Source organism: Myotis yumanensis, unplaced genomic scaffold, assembly GCF_028538775.1.
Source record: "Myotis yumanensis isolate MYYU_CA2020_CCGP unplaced genomic scaffold, mMyoYum1.0.hap1 SCAF_1, whole genome shotgun sequence".
Taxonomy (NCBI): Eukaryota; Metazoa; Chordata; class Mammalia; order Chiroptera; family Vespertilionidae; genus Myotis; species Myotis yumanensis.
Genome location: NW_027223752.1, coordinates 157,403,190 through 157,426,331, shown reverse-complemented (window position 1 = coordinate 157,426,331; position 23,142 = coordinate 157,403,190). Strand labels below are relative to the sequence as shown.

Below are 23,142 nucleotides of genomic sequence, written 5' to 3'. Positions count from 1 at the left end.
ACGCGCCCGGCCCGGCTCCCTCTCCCTCCTCCGCTCTCCCGAGCTCCTTCTTCGGCTCCCGGCTCCTCGGCCCGCAGGCCTCTACCTCCCTCCCCCGCCGCGCCGCCCGGAGCCCCTGCGCGCTCCCCCCGCGCCGGCCCGGCGCTGAGCTGGCTCCCGCTCGCCCGCGCAGCCCGGCTCGGCCGCCGCCCGCCCGCCACTGTGCAGCGGAGTTTGGTGGAATCTCTGCTGACGTCACGGCACCCCCCACCCGGAGTCGGAGCGCAGGGAACAGAGAGGGATGAGAGCGAGGGAGGAGAGAGAGAGTGGGAGACCGAGCGAGGAAGCGGGAGCGCCGCGGAAAGAAACGGCCAGCGACGGTTAGACTCCGGAGGCCCCCGCGCCCCCGCGGACGCCCCGGGACCTTGGCGCCCTCGGGAGCCCCGGCGTCCCCTCGGCCCGGCTGGCGGGCGCTGGCGGTGCAGCCCGCGCCTGGCTCGCTGGAAATCTCCCCGGGAAGCGGCGGGACACGGAGGCAGCAGCTTCCTGCCGGTAGCGGGTAAGTGGAGGCCGTCCGCCCCGCGAGGGTGTGAGATCATGCGAGTTTAAGAATTGGTTCCACTTTGGAGAATCTTCGCTGTCGGTGATTTGTAGTTCTTGGGGATGCCTTCCCCCCACCCCCCACCCCCGAGGTAACGCGGTTGGCAAACAGAACTTGCAAAGCCCCGTTCCCTGCGTCCCCAGTCGCAGACACGAACAGTCTATGGGGCGCTGGGGTCGAGTGGGAAGCGAGACCGGGGCTGGCATTGAAAACGAGGTCTCTTCCCCGAAATTTCGGTGCCAGCGCGGCAGGGACAGATCCTCGGGCTGGGGCTTAGATCCAGGGCTGGGTACAAAGTTTGAGCTACTGGGAGATCAGCCCCCTCCCCATTGTTACCAACTGGAAGAAAGATTCCATCTCAACTGGCAGCGAGTGGCCTCCCAGGCCCAAACGAATTACCTGGGAGCCAGGACTGGATGCCAAGCTCACACAATTACTTCGGCTTATAAATCCTTTAAATTGATCACCAGTCAACTCCAGTCTTACCCTTCAAGAGATACATTTTAAATGGGTGCACGGAAAAAGACTCTTCCAAACGTCAAGTAAGAAAAAAAAAATGATTCTAAATCTGAGAAATATGTTCCTCTTTTATTCCAATGTAATGGCTTTACTTTTCCTAAGCAATTCAGAAACCAACCCATCATAGGGTGGTCTGATTTTTACTCTTTTTTTGTGTGTGCACGTATTATGTCTTACTAAAGTAAACTAAATGGAAAAATATTTTGCTACGATAAATTAAAATAATAGGAATTCATACATTCAAAAACATTTTAATGAAAAATTAACCTAATTTAGAGAGATGTCCTTGAATTCTTTGTAGGCCACTAATAAGAATTAAAGACAGTTTTAATATCCTTTGGAGAAAATTCATCTAAAACTGTAATACCAATTATTCCAAGGAAACAAAGCAATTAAGCAAAATAGCTTGGAGATTTCTGTTCATACAACATAAAATAACCATGCAATAATTCAATAATCAAACTTTCCCTAAAAATTAAATAGCTACTTCATTTATGGAATGTTTTACTTTATCTCAGCAAAACCATACTTAAATCATTCAGGTGCATTGTTCCTCAAGTGTTCCTAAAGCATCAGTATTAATTGGTTTAAAAGAAGGCTTAAACTGGTAAACTACAGAACTGTGTTGTGCAGTATTTTAATGTCCTTAAATAATTACCTACTGAGAATTAATTTACTGGCTAATCTCCCCAATTTAGTTCATTTAAAACATATGTTCTTGTGCTGTTTATTTTTAAATTTTCCATTGATGATTTTATTATAGGGTATCAAAATGAAAGGAAAGGGGAGGGAGTGTGAAAGGATTTGGAATTATGAGTGCTATCTTTTTCCAGCAATTTTTTCTTATGGCAATCATTAGAAATTCATTTTAAGCAAATTGTTTTATTTCTTAGTGCTCGCCTGCCTGTCTTGGCTCCTGTGATTCAGTGTGCTTTATTAGCTGTCTAGTGCTTTTAGCATGCTCACAATAGAAAACTCAAGTTGGACAGAGCAAGGTCCCCTGGCATATACTCTCCAACCAGGACATGAACTTTCCGGGTAAACACTTTCTATCAGTAAAAGTTGCACATCTTAATTTGTGAAATTAGCCAGGGAAGCTAGACCTTAAATCCCGCAGCCAAATTTGTCTTGTAAGACTTGTCTTGACAGGGGCACATGTAAGGATCCGCAGGCAGGAATTGGAAATTTTCTTTTTTTAATTTTAATTATCTTCCCTAGTTATTTAGACTTAATTCATCTAGGAGGCCTGGTCATTCTATGAAGCAAAACAATAAAATAAAATACAAATAAATAAATGCAGGTTTCAGGGCTCATTTTGACCACCAAGTCAATCCCCAAGGACACCGGGAGTGAGCTAAGGAACATGCCTTGACCTTCTTTTCAATCTTTAGAGGAGAGTTCTTGAAGATTTGTTTTGTGTTACTTTGTTTGGTGCACAGAACCGAAGCTCGGGAGTGGGGGAGAATGCGTGCGATAATCGACTGACTTTATATGGAGTGGCCTGGATCTTTTTCTTTTGTACATTTCATCCTTTCAGAAAATAAAAACTATTTGCAGTTACCATCTGCAATGCCAGGGCCACCGGCTAATAATGCAGCCAGTTCAGACGTTAAGGGGGGAAAAAAAAAAGATTATCGAAATGATGATGACATGCAAATTTCCCTTGAAATTATCATAAGTAAACATTTGAAGTCTGGACTAATAAAATCCCATCTGTGTTACTTCATATCGAGTTAGTAGAAAGCTGTGATAATGAATTTTGTAATATCTCACGAACAGACATCTCAATCAGGGACTAATCCTGTGATTTTACTGCAGAATCACTAAATCTGGAACCGCCAAACTGCTACTTCTGGGACCCGGGGCCCCGCCAAGAGCCGCGGAGCCCCTGATCTCGCTGGCGGGTGGGAAAACCATTGGGCGGTCTCGACCCTCGGGTCCCCATGCTGCTGCCCCTCGTCTGGGCAGCGACTTTGGCCAGAGGCCCTGGGTCCCTCCCGCTCCTCCCAGGAGAGGCCAAGGAGCAGAGAAATGCGACTCAGGCCAGAGGCAGACCCGCGGCGACCCGCCCGCCTCTGCCCCTCCGCTAACCCCGCAATGCCCTGGCCCACCCTCAGCCCTTACCCCAGGGCAGCGGGCCCTCCCGCCGCCGCGTACCCTGGTGAGCGTGGAAGGAGGCAGGCGCAGCGATCCCACGGTCCTGCGAGCCCGGGGCCTTCTTTCATTTCTTCTGTCTTTAAAAGCAGCCGCAGCTCTTCTACTCCACCCCACAGAGCCCCTCACCACCCACTTCTCCCGGTTTGCCAGTGGCGGAGAAGGGGGAGCGCGCTAAACGTGAGGCTCGCTGCGTTGTGGTTGGAAATTTGAAAAAAAAAAAAATTGGTTTGCCTCGGAGGAGAAGGGTAAGAACTGGGGAAGCCGGTCTCGGAGCTATTTCTCCATCCTTGGGGGGCAGGAAACCCTCTGGGGACGTTTGCCCCGCTCTCCTCAGTCTCACCCTGGCCACACCGCTTCTCTCCTCTGTGATCCTAAATCATACTTTAGGGTAAATAAATGGCCGCGTGAGTATCTCCAGGGAGAAGTGTGGCTAAATATGGAAAACTAGCTCCTGATGGATGAGAGGCTCAAAGAAGGCTTGTTCCAGGAGACCCCTAGGCCGAGAGCCTTGAAGTCCTGTTCGCTGTAGAGCTGCAGAAAATCGAGGGCCGCTGCTGTCTAGGACAGGAGCGAGTGGACTCTGACATTCTCCAAATGTTTACTGAGTTCCAACTAATAGAGCAGCGCTGTGCTGAATGGTGTGGCCTTCGCATACAACTCCCCAAGATAAAAGGCCTCTCCACCCGCCCCCCAAAGTTTGCATCTGCCAAGGTTACCATGGTGTTCAGAGGGGCTCTTAACCCCTGACAGAGCCCTGGAGAGTAGATCCGCAGCCTAGGACCCCAGAACACGGTCGCTTTATAGGCCAAGAGCCCGTGGGCCCATTCGCTGGGGCTGTGGAGGGAAATCTCCCCCTCACTCCCCGGGCTGGGCTGGGCTGGATCTGGGAGACAGCGGCTGGGAGGTGCGAGAACCTGGCACAGAGTAGGCGCCCGCTTGTGGGTGTGGAGGTCGCCCGCCCCCGCCCCCCCCCCCCCCCCAGGAGCCTCCTTGGAGCCCTGCGCTCGCGTGGACCGCAGCTCCACACAGCCTGCCTTCTTCTGTTTTGCAGATAACGGGGAATGGAGACCAACTGCCGCAAACTAGTGTCGGCGTGTGTGCAATTAGGTAAGACCCGCTTCTCCTGCCCTGTCCCCCGACGGTGAGGCCGCGGCGTGGGGCACTTCGCAGAGGGGCCGGCCAGGGAAGGAAGGAAGGAAATCAGAACCCGAAACAGGGGGAGCCGCTTGCTGCGTTCCTAAACCCTAATCCCATTCGAACGGGGCTGCTGGCAACCTGGGAGGCGCAGAGAGAGAGACGCCCCCTGCGCCGCGTGGCCCAGAGGGTCCCCGAGACCGGAGTGCCCTCCGCTCTTCTTTCTAACTGGGTCTTTGCTCTTTGTCCCCTCTTTCTCCACGGTCCCGCTTCCCCCACGCCCCTAACCCCGCTCCTTTTCCCGCGGCGGCCCGGGGCGTCTCTTTCCGCGCACGTGGGGCGGGCGCGCATGGCCCAGGCGTGCAGCCGGCGGCCGTTGAATGCCTCTTCTCCAAAGACTCCGAGATCAAAAAGGTCGAGTTCACGGACTCTCCCGAGAATCGGAAAGAGGTGGCCAACAGCAAGCTCTTCCCGCGGCAGCATCCTGGCGCCAATGGTAAGGCCGGGAGCGAAGCGCAGGCTGCGAGCTGGGAACCCGCCTCCGGGCCTCGGGGCCTCGGGTGAGGCGTAGGCAGGCGAGCCCTCCAGACCAGCGCTCCTGCTCCTTGCACTTAGACGCTTGGCCTCTGGGCGGGACGGGAAGCAGCCGTCCCAGGGAACCTTCATGCCTTTCTCCAAATCTTACTGCACTCCTGAGACCCAACAACTCTCCCTCTCGCTTTCTCTCTGTTTCCCCGTGGCCTGATCTACGCACACCCCAACCTACCTCGGTGCCTCCAAGGGGAGTGGAAAAGTGGTCCAACAGCGACCTCTGTCGCTCGCCGCGCCCCACTGCGGGCAGCGCCGCTAGGGGCCCACCCAGTCCTGGCGGCTCTCCGCCGAGCCCCGCCCAGGCTTGTGGGTGCGGAGTTTACCGCTGCAGGCGAGCGCGGGAGGCCGGCGTTGGAGGAGATGTGCCTGGCCGCGGAGGTGGAGGAGCTGACAACAGCCCGCTTAGCCAGAGGGCAGCGAGTATGCGCACCAGCCCGGGGTGGAGTGGAGTGTGTGCCCCTGTCGACGCGAACCTGCGTGTTGTGCCGGTTGCAGGGCCTCGAGTTTTGGTGGTGTCGTTGCTCGATTGGCTAGTTTCATTCTGCACGAGTCAAGGGATATTGCTGCTCAAAGCCTGCAGGCTTATGCAAAACTGAAAACGTCTCCAACCCATTGCGCAGGCCTCTGATACATTGAAATGTGTCCTTTGGTCGTGTGTGTGTGTGTGTGTGTGTGTGTGTGTGTGTGTTAGGACAAGCTTTCCTTGGAATACAGGAAAAACTCAAACCGACTGTTCCTCTATTCTTTGGGTTTTCCAGGCTCCTTAATAAATAAGTGCCTAGCCTTAGGAGGTTGTTGACCTTTGATAGTGTGAGCAGATAGAGCGACTCCCCCCACCCCCAGCCCTCAGCCTCTAACCCCCTCTTTCCGGATTAAAGAGTAAGGATACAAATGTAATGGGTGCCCGAGGGGGGGGAATTGGGACCCTGGCCAAGTAAACAAACCATATTCCTAAGAAGAAAACAAAGGCCCTGCATTCGGGCTTCCCAGTGAATCTGAGAGAAAAACATCATTTGTTTGAAATTAAACGTCTAAAGTGGTCCGGAGCAGACCGGCCTGGACGCCCGCACAATATCGCGAGTCCTCCCGCTGGGCCAGTTAAATGCTCACTTGTCCGGGATTAACCCCATGGGGTTAAATGGGGCCATGCAGAGATAACGGCGGGTGATTTCTGTCATTAAGATTGTGTTAAATTCTTCTTCTGTTTGATAATCGGTCGTAAAAATAAATTATTAGACCGAAGTATGTTTGGGATATGGTTAAAAATCAAGAGCAGCTCTGACTCCCGGGGGAAACACTTTGTGCGGGTTCAGCCCTGGCTCCGGCCAGACTAGAGGAGCTCCCCACTCTGACTTCGCACGGGGCGGACTCACTTCTCGCTTCGCTGGGAGCTGCAGAGACGCAAACTGTCTCCTCCTACCCCTGCCCCCACACCAGGCTCTTGGACCCCGGGAATGGTTTCTGAGTACAGGTGGCCTCCGAGTGAGCTAGGGAGGGAGGGAGAAACCTGGGATGGGGTGGGGGGTTCGTGGGTGGGAAAGAAGCGGGTTAGCTGGGGAGTACCGTCACAGGCCTGGCAGACAACCCTGGCGGTTCGCTTTTGATAATTAGCAAATAAACAAAGAACTAGAAATAACCAAGACTAGTTTCAAGCCCAGATTATTTTAATGCAGGTGAAGGGCTCTTTCCCTACAATGCCAATAGTCTCTTTTCTACTTTTCAGACCAAAAAAGAAAATTGCTACCCTCGCATGTTAATGAAGAAGAGGCATGTGATAGTAAGAAATGCTGAACATCTGAGCCTATTGGCTTTTAGGAATCTGGTAAACCAAAAACTGTAGTACCCTTGAAGGAAGGTTGCCAGCGTCCCCTTTCCTGAATATAAGCATATTTAACTTACGTAATAAGCAAACTCCTGGCCAGAGCCTGCTTTTAAAAGAAAGAGATTTTTCTCCTTTGTTTTTTTAATAGTTTTTATTTGCTTTTAAAAAGGAAACATGTTTACAATGACATGCAATTTTCAAGAAGAGCCAGTATATTCTATTACTGGCATTCCTTCTCCTCACCCACCATGTCCTCACTGAAGACTGAAAACACTCTCTGAGGAGGCAGGGAGGGCTTCTGCAAGGCCCAGTCCCCTTGACATCTAACAAGCTGACCCACAGCCTGGCTCAACCCCCAAAAAGAGATGGAGCTGAGGTCAGCCAGGCCTCTCAGGCCAGGGCTTTGAGAGAGGGGGAGAGAGGAATGGCTTGGGCATGGAAAGTGGAGCCAGGAAGAGGTGGTGAGTTAAGCAATACCCCCCACCAGCCACCCCCCAGAAGTAAGAGATAGAGACCCCAGAGAACGCACCCCTAGAACCGAGATTCATCGTTTTTCCTGGTTTGGGGTGTCCTGAAAGGGACCCCCTTGCGGAATTCAAAAAGTGGTCGTGACCTTCAGGAAGGGACTGGGCCGAGTGCCTTCCCTGTCAGTAACCCTGAAGTTTCGGGGCGGTGGCCCTGGATTCCCAGCTGAATCAGTCCAAGCTGCCTCCCCGCGGCCCGGCACCTGGCTTAGCGACCCGACCTGGGGTGGGGAACCTTTGTCCGCCCCCCCCCCCCACCCCCCAGCGGCGCCGTGGATTGTGAAACAGCTTGGCCACAGTGGCTGGTGTGAAGGTGCTTGGCCTTGGTCTCTAGTGTGGGAAGCTTCCTTCCATTGGAGGGGCCCCAGGCCCGGCGCGGAGTTCCAGCCCGACACACACCCTCTCACGGGCCGCAGCTCCTTCCGGACCCCAACTTCTTAGGAAGACCCAGGACAACCGCCTCCGCGGCCACAGACCGCTCCCCCCCCCCCCCCACACACACACCCCAATCACTGGATCAGCAAATGTTTGCCGAGCACATACTAACGTGGGTTCCAGGGTACCCGCTGAAAGCAAACAATCCTGCTTCCCGTTGGGAAGCGACTGTAATGCTAACAGGGACCCCAGCGACAGCGCCCAGGCCCTCCGCCGCGACACGCAGAATGGGGCGCGGGGTGCTGCTCCGCCCCGGGGGCCTCCGCGTTGACAGAAAAGGGAGGGGTGTTTAGAAGGGTAGAGGGCTCCCCGGTGCGGCGCGGGGACAAGAACAGGGGCCTGCCAAGGCGCGTTAACTTCTGAGCAAGAAGCAAAGAGAGAGGGGAGCTGGGCGGGAGAGATGTCCATTTTCTTTTGGACTCCCCCCCGCAAAAAAAATCAGTGTGTGTGTGTGTGTGTGTGTGTGTGTGTGCGTGTGTGCGTGCGCTTCCCCACGCCCACGTGGGGGGAGGATTTGAACAGTTGTCCCAAGGTGGTCAGTCCCTGCGGACCCCCGCCCGCCCGCAGAGGTGGACCAGGTTGCGCTCCTCGCTCCGGCGGGGTGTGCGCTCCAAGTTCGGCCGGGCTGGCGCGGCTGTTTCTCCGCACCGCCCGCCGCTAATATATGCAGCGGTTGCTAGCGAGGCTCCGGGGAAAAGGAAATGTATAACGAAAGCTTATTCGTGAGCAGGAATATACTAAAGGAGCAATCTGATGTCTTCTTAATCCTATGTAAAAAGCTTTGTGGTCTTCCTAATATTGACTGAATGGGTAATTAATGGCTCTTCATCTAGGCGAATACCCTGTAATCCAAAGATAGGCAAAAGACAACAAGCCCAACGTAGAAGACAAAAGGCCCAACAGCGGCTGCCCCCCTCCCCCGCCACTGCCCCCCCCCCCCCCACCGCTACCACCGGGGCTTCCAATGGGCGCGTTTCCCCCTGGATGGTAGAGTTTACCTACCTTTCCTGGGTTAGACTTCCCCACAGAACCTGGCCTCCCAGCTCCGTCCTCCACTACTTGGCCTTTCCCTCACCCGTCCTTCTCTCTTCGTTTCTTTCTTCTCAGCTTTTCTAAGAAGTCGCCCTCATTATAGCTCTCAACAGCACATCCCTCCCCCCCCCCCCCAAATCCTTCTCTTCCATTTGGGAAAATGATTGATATCAGAGGACCAACACACAAGGCCCTCAGAAGGTTCAGGAAAGGAGCCGGTTCCCTTCTGATCCAGGTGGAGTCTCCTTTCTTTTACAACCGAAGGCCCAGAGTTGGTGAGGACTGCGGTAGTTGGGACAGAAGGGAATAAATTAACAGGAGAGAGAGCACGCAGAATGGTGTATCTGTGTTAAAGAGTGATCAGGCGTGATGGAGTCAACCTCATTGTGAGGATCTGACCTGAGGAGTGCCCAAGATTCTCCCGGCGTGTTTTTAATAGGCTGACATTTTAATTTAAATCTTTAGAAGTAATATATTACTTGGGTTACTACAATGAGCTGGGTTCCTTTTTTGTCAGCTGACAGCTTTTAAAATATTATTTCGCTAGGGAAATAAAAGCTTCATCTCAGATTATAGGTGGGTATTTTTGGATTTATGTGATTTATGGTCACCATGACAACTAATGCTGAACGTTAGCTACTAGCATGTCTGGGAGAGGGAAGACAGGAAGAAGGGAGAGCAAGAGAAATAGAAAAGAGACGAACATGAGCTGGAGAGGGAGAAAATAGAAAGAGAAAGGAGCATTGTAATCCAATTTTTGTTGTGTTTTTTAAGTGACTTTAGTTAGTCCCTTGTCACTTCTCTCTCTGGACCTGAATATTGATGTTTATCTTATTCCCGCTTCTCTCTCTCTCTCCTACCCTAACACGTATGCATTCTCTTCCATGACTAGTTGCGTTGCGAGATTAAATGAGGGCCTAATAAACCTGTAAGGCTAGCACGCTAACGTGAAAAGGCATTACAGCACATGGGCTTAGTGATTTCACTAGCCCCTGCTCCAATGCCTCCTCTAATCCCTCGATCTTCTCTTCACTGGCCAGTGTAGGGGCCCCTACACCTGACACCTGAACTTTCTCATCCAGTCGTGCCAGACCTCCAGTGGTAGATTGTGTGGGGACAGAAATAGGGGGACCAACTGCACGGACCTAGAGAGGGTGGGTGTTGTTTAGCACATCTACAGAATTCTGATTCAAAAAAAATGCATCCCCTTTTTTTTACAAAATAAACTAACAGGTTTTTTTTTATTCCATTTAGGCAGTAGTGGGGGGGGGGATTAGTTACAGTAAAGCCTTTAATTTCTGGTTATGGCTGAGGGGACGCGGGTAGAAAGGGAGCACTTTCGAGCTTGATTTTTTGTGTGGAGGAAAGCCAGGCAGAGGAAGGAGAGGAGGAAGGGCCTCTTCTTGAGCAGGGTGCAAGGTCTCCTTCTGACCTCTGCGCCTTACGCCACTGCTGGCGCACCCACGCCCCTCACGTGTCTCTGAGCAGAATCCCAGGCGGGCCTCGTCCTTGAGCTGGCCTTGACCGAGCAAGACTCCCACCTCTCTAAGGCCTGACAGCGCAGGGGGACATGTAATTGAGTCATTTTCCAGCTGAGTTCTCAGGACACATTTTTTCCAAACGTTGTTGGCCCCTTGTCTGTGTCCCAATCCATACCCGGACCATTGCAACTAAGAAATGGATGGCACAACCCAGCCAATGTCGCCGTGGTGGCCAGAAGGGTTTTGCGCAACTAACACTAAAGAGTGTGAAATTAAATAAGACCTTAAGACTGGGAATCAGTGGCAAATACCAGCTCAAAACCCTCCGGACCAGGTGTCACACATTTCCCTCCTCAAGGGTCATTATTTGAAAAAATAAGCAAGAAAACGCCTATTGAGATGATACCTGATGTCTTCGGACACAAAAACTTAAACGCTTACGGAGCTTCCTGTCCTGATCCTGGGAAGCCTGCACCTCGGGCTTCCCTGAACCTGACCACGCTGAGTTTTTCTAACGTCTGTGAGGAAAGCTGAAATGTTAATTTCTAGAACCAGTCAAAGAAGGGGTTTTGGGGGCGTAGTGCTGAATCAAAATACATTCGATTTCTTTGCTTTCAACTTCTTCCTTATCAGTATTGCCTGTACCTGTGTACCCACCCACACAGTTCTGGTAAATTAAATCTCCAAAATTACCCACAACCACCACAATTTTTACTGAAAAGTATTCCCAGATTCCCCACTACACACTTGTTTTTCCCCATCTAGGCTTTCCATGTTGTTATACTCCTACCACCCATGGAGTGAAATCTTGGGCTTGGGAAGTGTGTCACTCAGACTCAAGAGTTTGTGAAGTGATTAATTGATTAGGAGGGAGTTGAAACTCTGGCTGGGAAAAAAAATGTGAAGAAACACCTCACTGGTTCAGTTGTTTCGAAAGCTGGGGTTGAGGGGCTGTGTGATATATATACATACAGTATATATACATATACACACATATACATATTCTATAGATTTATAGGTATATGTGTGTACGGCTGTGTTTTTTCTCTAACCAGAGAGCTCCAGATAACTGTCTTTATGTTCTACTGGGCTTTGCAATGGATTGACACAATTTAAGATTCCTTGTCTCTTTAGGCTTTTAGGCTGCCTGAAGGTCACCAGCGCTTCCACCATCTCCCACCCTTTGGCACTATAAGATGCCGTCCCTTGCCCTTGGGTTTTTCACCCCCTTGGAGGCTGGTTTAGGTCCTTCATGGTGTGTATTTGTCCGGATGAAAGTTCTATTAGTCAAGCAGAGCCACCTGAGCTTAAATCAGAATTCTGCGGGTTTAATGAGAGATGCGTTTAGAAATCTGTATGGCTCTGGGGAGCTTCTCAGCTCTCCCAAGCAAGGAGTTTTGAAAAACACCCTGAGCTCACACCAAAAATTGAATGCTCACTGTGATGGAGAATCTTTCATTCTTTGACGTAATGGAGTTTCTTCATGAAATGAGGCTGTAGGGGCACGGTAGTGTGGGGATCGCAGCTCTGCTAAGGTTTCAAAGAAGAAACTGGAATATGATTAGTAAACACATTGGGTAGAAAAGAGCTGCATTCATGTTGACTTAGTTACAGGTCATCGGCTGGCAGTGCAATGGGAGGAAATATTTACTTTACACATATATTTTATGATCTTGGGGGAATTAGAGGAAATTCAATAAGAAAATGGCTAGAAACATCTAAAACCCTTATTTAAAAGACTTAAGCAAATTAAAGTCTTATCAGATTAAAACCCACTACAAATGTAAGAGCATTGTCTTCAGTGAAACGCTGTGGGGTCTGAGGAGATTCTCCTCCAAATCTCAGGGATAAAATGCGTCATTTAAGCACCAGATAATGAACAGAATGTAAATTAATTTAACCTTCTTTACCAACAGGCTGCTGGTGTAATATGTATAACTTAGTGATAAGATTGCAGGACCCAATGTAGCTGGAGGCATGGGCCTCAGCCCATGCAGACCTGTCAGAGGGGGGTGTATTCTGCTGAGTAGGTGTGTGTACGCTTGGAATGGGGGTGAACTGGAACAAAAGGTTAAAATCAGAAATGCTGATTTAAAGCTTACTAAGAAGAAAGGCCCCCTTGGAGCTGAATTCTTCTTAAAGTAGGATGATACTTGCGTGGAGAGACTGAAGAACAATTCTCATTTGGTTCCTCTGACTGCTCTCAAGCATGTTTAAAATGGGGGAGGAGCTGCAGAGAGGATTTGGGGTGGGAGCAGGGCAAAGGAGAGACACATAGGTTACAAACATGTTTGTAGTCCGTTTCATCTACTCTGCCGCAGACTGAATAAGTTTCCCAATCTTGTGAACAAGGACAAGGAGGGAATTCTCTGAAGATACCCCATACTGGTGTTGCAAATCATTGACTGTAACGTCAAACAAATACACAGTCAGGGATGATAACACTAACTCCACAATAAAGCAATCGGCCAATGCAGAGCCCAGGGGAGATTAGTTTGTGCTCCCCAGCTGACCCAAGCCAGAGGACAAAGGGACTTTCAAAAATTATTTTAAATAATATGTCTGGATTCCTTTCTTTAACCTCTGTGGAAATTAAATTTATGTGGAAATAGTGCTACAAAGAGTTGGATGTCCCCAAAGGTGTTCTATTTCCTTTGTTTATATAAATGAATACGGTTGGTTTTGCCTTCCCTGGCCCAGTGTTCTCCTAAGCTTGTGCCCTTCGCTCACACCCTACTGCCTCTGCCTGCCTGGACTTTAACAATTCAAGACAGCCTAGAGCTTCCTAGGGGGGGACAAAAATTATCCTTGAAATTGGTTATTTGGCAACATTCTTAATTGTATGGAAACTCATTAAAGCATAGTTTATATATAATTAGCTCAAGGCTGTTGATTCTACCAGCTTTATGGATTTCAATCTGATTGATAATAAAGTAAACACGAGAGTCGAATTTAAAGCTCGGCTCTCTCTCTGGTTAGGACGAGCTTAATACAGTGTACGAGGAATTTGAAAGATCTAGGATATGTGTCTTAATCAACGTTAAGTAGAATGGATAAGCTTTCAGCATTTTGAAAATGCTGGGTTAGGGTTTCTATTCTATTGTGTGTTTTCTGTCTGGGGACTAATAAGCATTACAGAGAACGTGATCTGAGGCGACTTTTTATTCTTGTATAAATCCAGAGTGAACCACCAAACAGTTGTTCGTTGAAAGTCAAGGTAATTTTCTTTTGACGGGTCCATTTGCTTCTCGATTTCTAATTTATTAGCCTGTCTTCTAAGGGATATATCTTTTTTTTTTTGCAATTAAAATAAAGCTTCTTCAGATTGGCGCAGCATTCACCTGACAGGCTGTTTGGGAAATCTAAGATCGGAGAGGTGATCAGTTGGTGTTTTTTAAATATTTCTGGTTTTAAGTAGCATGTCTCCTTCCCATACAGGAGAAAAACACCTCGGGAGTGAAAATGGATGTAGTGAGACACAAAAAGAAGGGCGGCAGGGTGGGGGTGCCTTGTTGATCCGTGTACCTTCCAGCTCCTTTCTCCCCGAGCTTTTTACTCCCACCTCATCCTTCCACCTCTCCGCCCGAACAAAAAGCCGATCGTGTTTAGTCGGGTTGGAGCCGGCGGGTGTAGACTCTGCGGGCGCAGTGAGGTATTGGCCCAGCCCACTTAGCTGATAGGTGCAAGCAGCACTGTCCCTCCGCCGCAGCTCGCGGCCTCCTGATTGGGTCAGAGTCACGTCACTCCGGCCGCAAGAAGGGTCTGGGAGGAGGCGGAGGCGGAGGCGGGAGGGTTGGGGAGGGCTGTGGCCAAATGACGTCTCGGCACCAGGAAGCCCGCCTCTGGTTTTAAGATGTTAGGCCAACAGGGAAGCGAGGAGCCGCAGTGCTGGTCCTTCGCTGGCCCAGGTGCCGGGAGCTGAGCTGCGGCGAGGCCGGGCTCCAGCTCGACGATCCGTGGGGCCGTGCGTGTGCCCGACGCGGAGGGTGCGACCGGAGGCTCGCGCCGCCGCCGCCGGGATCCAATATCAGCTACCTGTCCCTGTCACTCTTGACACTTCGCTGTCAGGGCTGCGCGCGGGGGGCGGGCAGAGCGCGCTCCGCGTTAGCTTTCCTTATTGGAGGGGTCCTCTGGAGAGGGAGGGGGTGAAGAAAGGGGTCTTTGCCCACTCTCGTTTCGCTTTGGAACTTGCAAGCCGGCTCCCCAAAGACGCTCGGAGCTGTACCCTCCCGACCTCGTTCGCATGGCTCCGTTGGCCCGCTGACATTCGGCCGCCGGAATCTTTCGCTTAAGCCTGCCGAAGGAGACGGGGCGGCGAGGCTGGAGCGCTCCGCGGGGGTTGTGTTCGCCGGCTCTGCCCGCGGCAGACACCGCGGGGAAGCTCCGCGCCCAGAGCGCAGCGCAGCCCGGGACTGGCAGGGCGGCGCGCTGCTCCGTCCATGAACTGCATGAAAGGCCCGCTGCACTTGGAGCACCGAGCAGCAGGGACCAAGCGGTTGGCTGCCTCCGCGTCCTCCGCCTGTCACCATCCCCAGCCACAGGCTATGGCTTCGGTCCTAGCTCCCGGCCAGACCCGCGCCCTGGACTCTGCCAAGCACAGATTGGAGGTGCACACCATCTCTGACACCTCCAGCCCCGAGGCCGCAGGTAAGGAGCCGCGCGGCCCCGCGGTACCCCCGCGCGGCCGCCCCGCGTCGCTCGACCCCTCTGGCCGGCGAGGAAGTCGGCCCCTGCAGCGGGAAAGGTGGTGGGAGTGGTCGTTCGGCCTGCTGTCCGCAGAACCTCCCGTGGCTTTCGCTCTACCTCCACCGCCGGGCTGGGGTGGCGCGGACGGCGCGGGTCTTTTTTGCCGCCCTCCCTCCCTATTCCTACCCTGGCCTCCCTTCTGTTTCTTGGGTCACAAAAATCCCAGCATCTACATCCGAGGCGGTTCGGAGGCCGCTCCGCATCTACCCCCCGGGCCATGTTCTCCTCTCGGCTTTCAGTTCCCAAGAAGCTCCACTTGTTAGCAAAGTATCTCTGAAACTATGTCTCAGAAGAAGAGGTGTTTAAAAAAAAAACAAAAACAAAAATCGTGAGTGCCAGACCGAATCCCAAAGTCCACTTATCTAGCCTCCCGAAACCGCTTCGAAAGCCGGGGTGTCTGTGCAGCGCGCGCGGGCGCGTCTCCCCAGAGATTTGGTGTGTCTGCGCAGAGGCGAATACATGTGCTCGAAAGTACAGGCAATAAAAAGGAATGTGTCGCGGTCGCAGGCAGATAAACATGTAAATAAAACGTACGGCGCCGCCGGGGGAGGGGGGGGAGGGGAGGAGATGGGGCGCGCACACCCACACTCGCGCCTGCACCCCCCAGACGCAGTGCTCCGCGCCACGCGAGCGCTCGGTCACACACTCCTCCCCGCCGGCCCCCCAGCGCTTCCCGGCCAGTGCCTCCCTCTGCAGCGGGAGTTCTCGGGTTGCAGGTGGGCATGCTGATGGGAACCTTTGTGTGTTTCGTTTTCAGAGAAAGACAAGAGCCAGCAGGGAAAGAATGAGGACGTGGGCGCCGAAGACCCGTCCAAGAAGAAGCGGCAGCGGCGGCAGCGGACTCACTTCACCAGCCAGCAGCTGCAGGAACTGGAGGCCACTTTCCAGAGAAACCGCTACCCGGACATGTCCACGCGCGAGGAAATCGCCGTGTGGACCAACCTCACGGAAGCTCGAGTCCGGGTAGGAGCCCGCGCGGAGCCCGAGAGGGCTGGGCGGGAGAGCGCGATGGAGGTGCAGGCCGTGTAGACCGGGAGGGAGTGCGGAAGGCGGCGCCGCCCCGGAGGCTGCGCTGTGGGGTGCCTTTGCGAAAGCAAAAGGTCGCTCGGCCGGCCCAGTCGCGAGGTTACAGCTCCCCCATCCGAGGCTGCCGCGGCCCCCATTGGGGCCCGGAATGGCACGGCTCACTGCTACGCCACCCGGCGCCCTCCCAAACTGGGCCACATGGCATTCATTCCCTTGCACAGAGTATTGTGTTCCTGGCTTGCAGTCGCCAGGCGAGCGCTAATAAAATCCCTCCCAGGCCAGGAGCTGAAAACAGGCTCCAACCTGTGCGCCTTTAACAAGGAAAACCGGCCAGAAACACGCAAGGGAAACTTTCGCGCCGGGCCTGGCCCAGCCCTTTCTCTACTCCTCTCGTCCTCCATGCAAGGTCTCTGCGGGTTATTTTTTTTATTTTTTTATTTTTTTGGCCATTCGGGTCTCTCTCACACCCTACTCCCTGGTTTTGTGATCTCCGGAAGCCATTTTAATACACAAGCTACTATCCTGCTAGTCCTCTTAGAAAGAAAAAGAAAAAGACTTTTCAGTTTGGTTTATTTATCTTTTCTCAGGAGATTGTTGCACCCTTCCTCCCAGTTATAATAGTTTTATCAAAGAAAGGGCTTACCTTTGTAGCAAGGCTGTGCTTTATGGATTGGCAAAAAAATGAACTTTAAATCAGTTACCCAGTAGCAGCATCCTGGTTTATGCTCGTCGGTGCAAAACTCCAAAATTGTTAGGATTCTGGAAACAGAAAATACACAAAGGATCCAGAGGCTTTACTGTAAAAAAAAAAAAAAAAAAAAAAAAAAAAAAATGCCCTGGATAGAAAAACAGAGCCCCCAGCTAGAACAGAGAAAGCAGAAAGAAGAAAGCATGTAACAATAATGATGAAAAGATTTAAGGCCAAAATGCACTGCCAGAGCAGAGGGAAGGAAGAAGACACTGTCTGGGTGGCATTGTGTAAGACATGAGGTGAGGCTGGTGGTAGAAGAGCCGGAATGAAGTTGGAAATGGTTTTAGTTTAACTGCATGGAGCTAGCGCTCGGCAGGCCTGCCTGGTTTTGCGAAAGGTCAGTCTTTCATTAGCTCTCCTGAGCAGCAGGGGAACGGGCCTCTCACGTACTCTTCTTGCCTGGGCAAAGTTTAGACGGCGTAGGGTAGAAATGGCAAGTAGTTAAAATAAAAGCGCAATCTGTGGATACTGCGGAATCCTTCAGAAAAGCCCTCCCCCCGTCCTCTGGCTACTCTGCAGTCCCTCCCAAGTGCCCTGCTGCCGCCAGGCCGGGCTCTCGCTCCCTCCGGCTCCCTCCGTCCAAGCCCAAGGCTGGTCCAGCCAAGTGGGAGTGAGGCGTGCTTTTTATAGCAGTCGGGTGCAGAAGAGGAAGGGGGATACAAAGGAAATCAAGAAGGAAAGGGGGAAAGGGGGGAAAAGGCGGATTAGTCGTCTGGGCCCGGCTGAGACGTGTAATGTGAAACATCACTGGTGTCAACTCCGAAATCTCCGACCAGGCCTCTCTCCAATACACAAAAGCCGCCGTCTGGGGCCACTGGCGGGCCCAATGTGGATTGAGAGCGGGGTTGTGGCGGGGCCACCGGCCGCGGGTGGGGGTCGGCTGGGCTGCGGGGCCGCCTGCAAAGCCCAGACCCGACTGGGCCCAGGGGGAGAGCATGGGGGCGCAGGCCTGGCCTGAGATTGGCGGAGTAAGAGAGAGCGCGGAGCGAGCGGGGGCTGCAGAGCGACCCTTTCTGGGGTCGGGAGTTTACGCGCTGAGTTCGAGGAGTTTACTGAGCAGTCGGGGAGGGGCCTTTGGCTTTTTACTTGGTGGTTTTGCTAGGCGAGGAAGGGGTTGCGGCTCGGCATTGTTGAGGGGAAGGTGCAGCTTCCCCTGGGTGGAAGGCGACAGTGGCGACCCCAGAGGGCAGGGAGGAGCTGTGTGGGAGAGCGGGGCTGGTGCCCTCTCCGTCCCGGGTACTCTTCATGGAGTGTGTGGCTTTGGAATGGAAGCAAGTCTGCAAGGTGGCCAGGGAAGAATGGGGGGCGGGGAGGGGGGGGCGCGGTGGAGCCTGCTGACCCGCGTTTGTTTTCGCAGTGAGTGTTTTTGGATCCTGAGCAGGGCCTGGGTTAGAGAAGGAGCTGCCACAGGCCACCAAGCATTCGGCTGGGGTTTGTGGCGAAGCTCAGAGTCCTGCCTCGCAGGCCCGAGCCGCCAGGGCTTCCTTCCTCGTTTGGTCTGGGCTCCGGACCAGGGGGCGCGGGGCGCGCGGGGGGAGGGGAAAACGAGGGCTTGTGTGTCAGAGAAGAGGCGGCCTCTGGTGCTCTGCGGGATCCAGGTTTGACTTATCCGATCTGTGGCGTCTATTTGCTCCCTGCCCCCCACCCCAGGTTTGGTTCAAGAATCGCCGGGCCAAATGGAGAAAGCGGGAGCGCAACCAGCAGGCCGAGCTGTGCAAGAACGGCTTCGGCCCGCAGTTTAACGGGCTCATGCAGCCCTACGACGACATGTACCCGGGCTATTCGTACAACAACTGGGCCGCCAAGGGCCTCACGTCGGCCTCCCTGTCCACCAAGAGCTTCCCTTTCTTCAACTCGATGAACGTCAACCCCCTGTCGTCGCAGAGCATGTTCTCCCCGCCCAACTCCATCTCCTCCATGAGCATGTCGTCCAGCATGGTGCCCTCCGCGGTGACCGGCGTCCCGGGCTCCAGCCTCAACAGCCTGAATAACTTGAACAACCTGAGCAGCCCGTCGCTGAATTCCGCCGTGCCGACGCCCGCCTGCCCTTACGCGCCGCCGACTCCCCCGTACGTTTACAGGGACACGTGTAACTCGAGCCTGGCCAGCCTGAGACTGAAAGCGAAGCAGCACTCCAGCTTCGGCTACGCCAGCGTGCAGAACCCGGCGTCCAACCTGAGCGCTTGCCAGTACGCCGTGGACCGGCCGGTGTGAGCCGCGCCCACAGCGCCGGGATCCTAGCACCGTGCCGGGCGGACGGGGCAGCTCTGCCCTGGAAAGACTGGGGATGACGCTAGAAGGTCGTGGGCACTAAAGAAAGGGACAGAAAGAGAAGACAGAGAAAAGGAAACCACTGAATTAAAGAGAGGGAGCTCCCTTGATTTCAAAGGAATTGCCTCAATGCCTGACATCTTTCACTAAAAGTATTTCCAAAAGTTGCAAGGACACACACACACACACACACACACACACACACACAAATGTTTGACTGGATAGGACATTTTAACATTACTATAAGCTTGTTATTTTTTAAGTTTAGCATTGTTAACATTAAAATTACTGAAAGGATGTATATATATCGAAATGTCAAATTAATTTTATAAAAAGCAGTTGTTAGTAATATCACAACAGTGTTTTTAAAGGTTAGGCTTTAAAATAAAGCATGTTCTGCAGAAGCGACTAGGATTTTTCGCTTTCGAGCAAAGGAATGTATATATTAAATACCACACTGTATGTTTCTAACATATTATTATTATTAAAAAATGTGTGAATATCAGTTTTAGAATAGTTTCTCTGGTGGATGCAATGATGTTTCTGAAACTGCTATGTACAACCTACCCTGTGTATAACATTTCGTACAATATTATTGTTTTACTTTTCAGCAAATATGAAAAAAAGTGTTTTATTTCATGGGAGTAAAATATACTGCATACAAATTGGTCTGGATTCTTTCTGCCCTGCTCTGTCGCCTGGCCAGGGTTTCTCAGTCACGACCTACTAAACCAGTTCCCTCTGCCTGCGTAGTCAAAGACACAAGGCGGGAGTACTTATTTAAATCTGGTAGAAATAAATTATAATCATCCATCAGAAACAACAACAAAAAAGCACTCCCAGAAAAGAAAAAAAGAAAAAGATCTGCAAAGTCTGATCTTGTCTCCCAGATTTGTATTTGGCTTAAACCCCGAGGATTCCATTATTGCTAGACAAAAAAATAATCTAAGAGAGAGAGAGGAGAAAGAAATGTAGAAAGTACACCAGCTTGGAATTTCTCATTGACTCCTGGAGGAGAGGGGTGGGGAACCTGTGCCTCCAGGAAATTGTTCTGGCGAAGTACATGTGTACGTATACCTGTACAGTTTATATACATTCCTCTCAAGAGGAATATGTCTATAAGTTATAAGGAAACACCTCCAGTTCAAAATATTTAGGCCTCCACGTTTATCTTTCAGGCTTAAGTAGAGAGATTCTTCATGTTATATTGCATTACTATTTCCAAATCCTTTAGAGACATTAAAAGAAACAAAGACAGGTTCTAATAACTACAGCCCCTTCGTTTCTCAAAGAGCCCAGGGGGTGAGAGGTTAGAGTGGAGTTTCCTGAGTCTTGTCGAGCAATATGTAGTTGAGACAAAGGTCGTGATCCCCGTGTTTTGTTTTAAATAATATTGACCCATTAATTCTAAACCTGCTTGTTCCTGAAATTATACAGGATTATAGTTTGCAAACTGCAGGACAATGATTCAAATCAAGATGAATTACAGCCCTTGCCCTCCCTCCCATCCTCTGACTTCTAAAGGGGGAATGAGGGTCTGTGTGAGTGTTTGAAAGAACTTGAAACACCCCCTCTTCCTTTGTCGGTGGTTTTCGGCCTTTTTTTTTTTTTTAATGTGGAATTTGATTTAGTAGCGAATAGTAGCAACTACCACTGAGTTCGGAAGAACTCATCACCGCGGCGCTGCGAGGGGGAGAAAAGAGTGTGGTCAGAGCCGCCCCGAACCCCAAGTGGGCGAGGACAGACACCATCAGGGGAACCTGGAGCGAAAAGAAGCTGCCAGTTTTGAGGAGCAGAGAAAACCTGTGTTTTTTTGCGCTTAGGTTTCTTTTATCTGAAGCTTTACCTACAAGCGTTTGAAGCGCAGACACTGAGTCTTTGTTCTGCGAGGAACTCCTGCTGCCATTTCAAGAGACCGCAGGTAATGTCCCCGATGTAAGATCAGTGCTCAATGCACATTAACTTTCTTTCCCTTTTAAGCTCTGCCTGCGACCTGTGGAGGCATCACGCGGTGGTGGGGGGCAGATAAAAGCCCTTTGAACGAGGGCCACCTCCGTCCTTGTTGTGCACTGGCGAGCACTGGAGAGGAAAGCGGTCCCCACCGGCGGACTTTGGCTTCTGGAGCGGCGGGGGCCCGGGTCCGGGCCGCCGGGGCTCGGCCTGGTGTGGGGGAGGGGCGGCGGGGGAGGGGCGGCGGGGGCCCGGGGCGGCGATTGGGGGTCGGGGGCTGGAGGCGCTAACGAGACCCGCGGGACGGATTGGCGTCTCCTGCTGGTGCTAGAGTGACTCGGGAGCGCTGAGCACAGGAGGTGGGTCTCGGCCTAGTTTGCTTGCCGAAGTAGAACTTTATTTCGAGGGAATCCATCCATCTGCGGGAAACAAACAAACAAACAACAACAACAACAAATGGAAGTCGAGGTCTGGGAAGAGTTGTCACTTGCCCGGCTGGAGGGGTGCGGGCTGGGGGCGGAGACTCGGCCCCGCCGGGAAGCCCTTTCTCCCACCTCAGCTCCTTCCCCTGGACTTCCAGCAGCAGGCATGGCCCTCCTCACCCATCCCCGCCGCCCGCCCGCCCCCCTTCGCCCCTCTCCCCTCGCAGGGAGGACAGCCTGGCTCCCCGGCCAGCGGAGCGGGTCCCCTCGCTCCTCCCGCGCCCACCACGTCCCCCCTCCAGCCAGCGCCACTGCCACCAGCTCGGTTCCACTCAATCGATTTTTGCTGCATGTCAACACTTATTACCGGTGAGTGTGAGGGTAATTTTTCTCCTTCTCTAGGTCTCTTAATGATTTCTGAGCTAGTTGTGTATTAAAGCGCTTAAAGGAATCTTTAGGTAATCTATAGTATGAACACCGACCTCCTGCGCTGGAGATCGAAGGGGGCGAGCCTGAGGCCGAAGGGGAGCCCGGGCACCGCTGGCCCCCGCCCCCCGCGGCCGCCTCCGAGCGCCCGGAGCCCGGGGCTGGGGCAGGAGCCGCCAGGCAAGTCTCGACCGAGGCCTAGGGGCTCCTGTCTCCCCACCACCTGTGACTCTCTCACCCTGTCTCCGGCCGGGCCTTGGTGTTTTAAGCTTTTAAACACGTCTAAGGCCCCACACGCTTCCTTCCACTAATTTACATCGGTGGAGACCCGGGGAAAGCTGTCTAGAGCTCACATCTGTCTCGATTGCCTCCCAATTCCTAAATTTGAGCTTACTGTCCACACTTGGTTAGAAATTTAATTCAAAAAATGGGGCAGCCTGAGCTGAGCGGCTGGCTTGATCAGGAGGCAAGTCCTCCCCTTTGCCTCCCTGCCCTGCATTTCTGTCGTCCTCTCCCCCCCCCCCCACCTCCCCGGTCACCACCCCCCTTCCTGAGAGGTGCTGAAACCCGGGAGTCCCTGTAGGAGTGTAACAACAATCACAAAATTAATGGGGAGAAATAAAGTGCGTCTTAAAAGTCCCAATACTCCTCGAAAGCCCCATAAATTAACCCTGTAAAGAGGGCGCGCTCTTCGAAGGCGAGTCTATAAAAACCTGGAGCGATCTGGGAGGAGGACACCCTCCCCCACCCCCTCCAAACCCTCGCCGGCGCGGCGAATGCGCCCAAACAAAGGTCTGTCCTGCAATCCACATCCTAATCCACGGTGCCCTCGTCGCTGTCGCGGGCCCCTCCGCCTCTGGTGGCCCACAGTGTACGCAGACAGCCCAGGGAGTCCCCAGATTTGGGGGAGGGAGGGCGTAATCAGATCAGAGGTCTTTATGAATATAGAGTCCCTCCTGATTGACACCAAACCCCGCCGGCTGCGGTGGATCTGAGCACACAGGGAAGCAGAGACCCGTCTCCAAGTAAACAGGAAAGACTTCTTGTTGCAGATTTTCCAGAAAGAATTGTTTGAAAAACTATTCTCTCTCCGCAGCCCTCCTCAGCTGAGGATTGCATTTTAACTGAACCTGAGAAAACAATAATTGGAGATTTAAAGTAAAAACACATAAATAAATAAATAAATAAATAAATAAATAAATAAATAAATAAAACAATAAAACCAATGGGTTAAGTAGAAATCTGATTGTAAACACACAACTAATTTACCCTCTC

At 52.3% G+C, this 23,142-nt stretch overlaps 1 protein-coding gene across 2 annotated transcripts; it reads left to right on the top strand.

Moving 5' to 3' along the window:
* The first annotated feature begins 495 nt into the window (after positions 1 to 495).
* On the top strand, positions 496 to 19,734 carry PITX2 (paired like homeodomain 2). Of its 2 annotated transcripts, XM_070408718.1 has the most exons (4): positions 496 to 538; positions 4,308 to 4,363; positions 15,779 to 15,984; positions 18,449 to 19,734. In XM_070408718.1, exons 2-4 carry the CDS (start codon positions 4,318 to 4,320, stop codon positions 19,010 to 19,012), a joined length of 816 nt encoding a protein of 271 aa, XP_070264819.1. In that variant the 5' UTR covers positions 496 to 538; positions 4,308 to 4,317; the 3' UTR covers positions 19,013 to 19,734. The 2 variants fall into 2 exon arrangements, with proteins under 2 accessions (XP_070264819.1, XP_070264814.1); XM_070408713.1 differs by lacking the exons at positions 496 to 538; positions 4,308 to 4,363 and adding an exon at positions 14,462 to 14,922.
* The last annotated feature ends 3,408 nt before the right edge of the window (positions 19,735 to 23,142 follow it).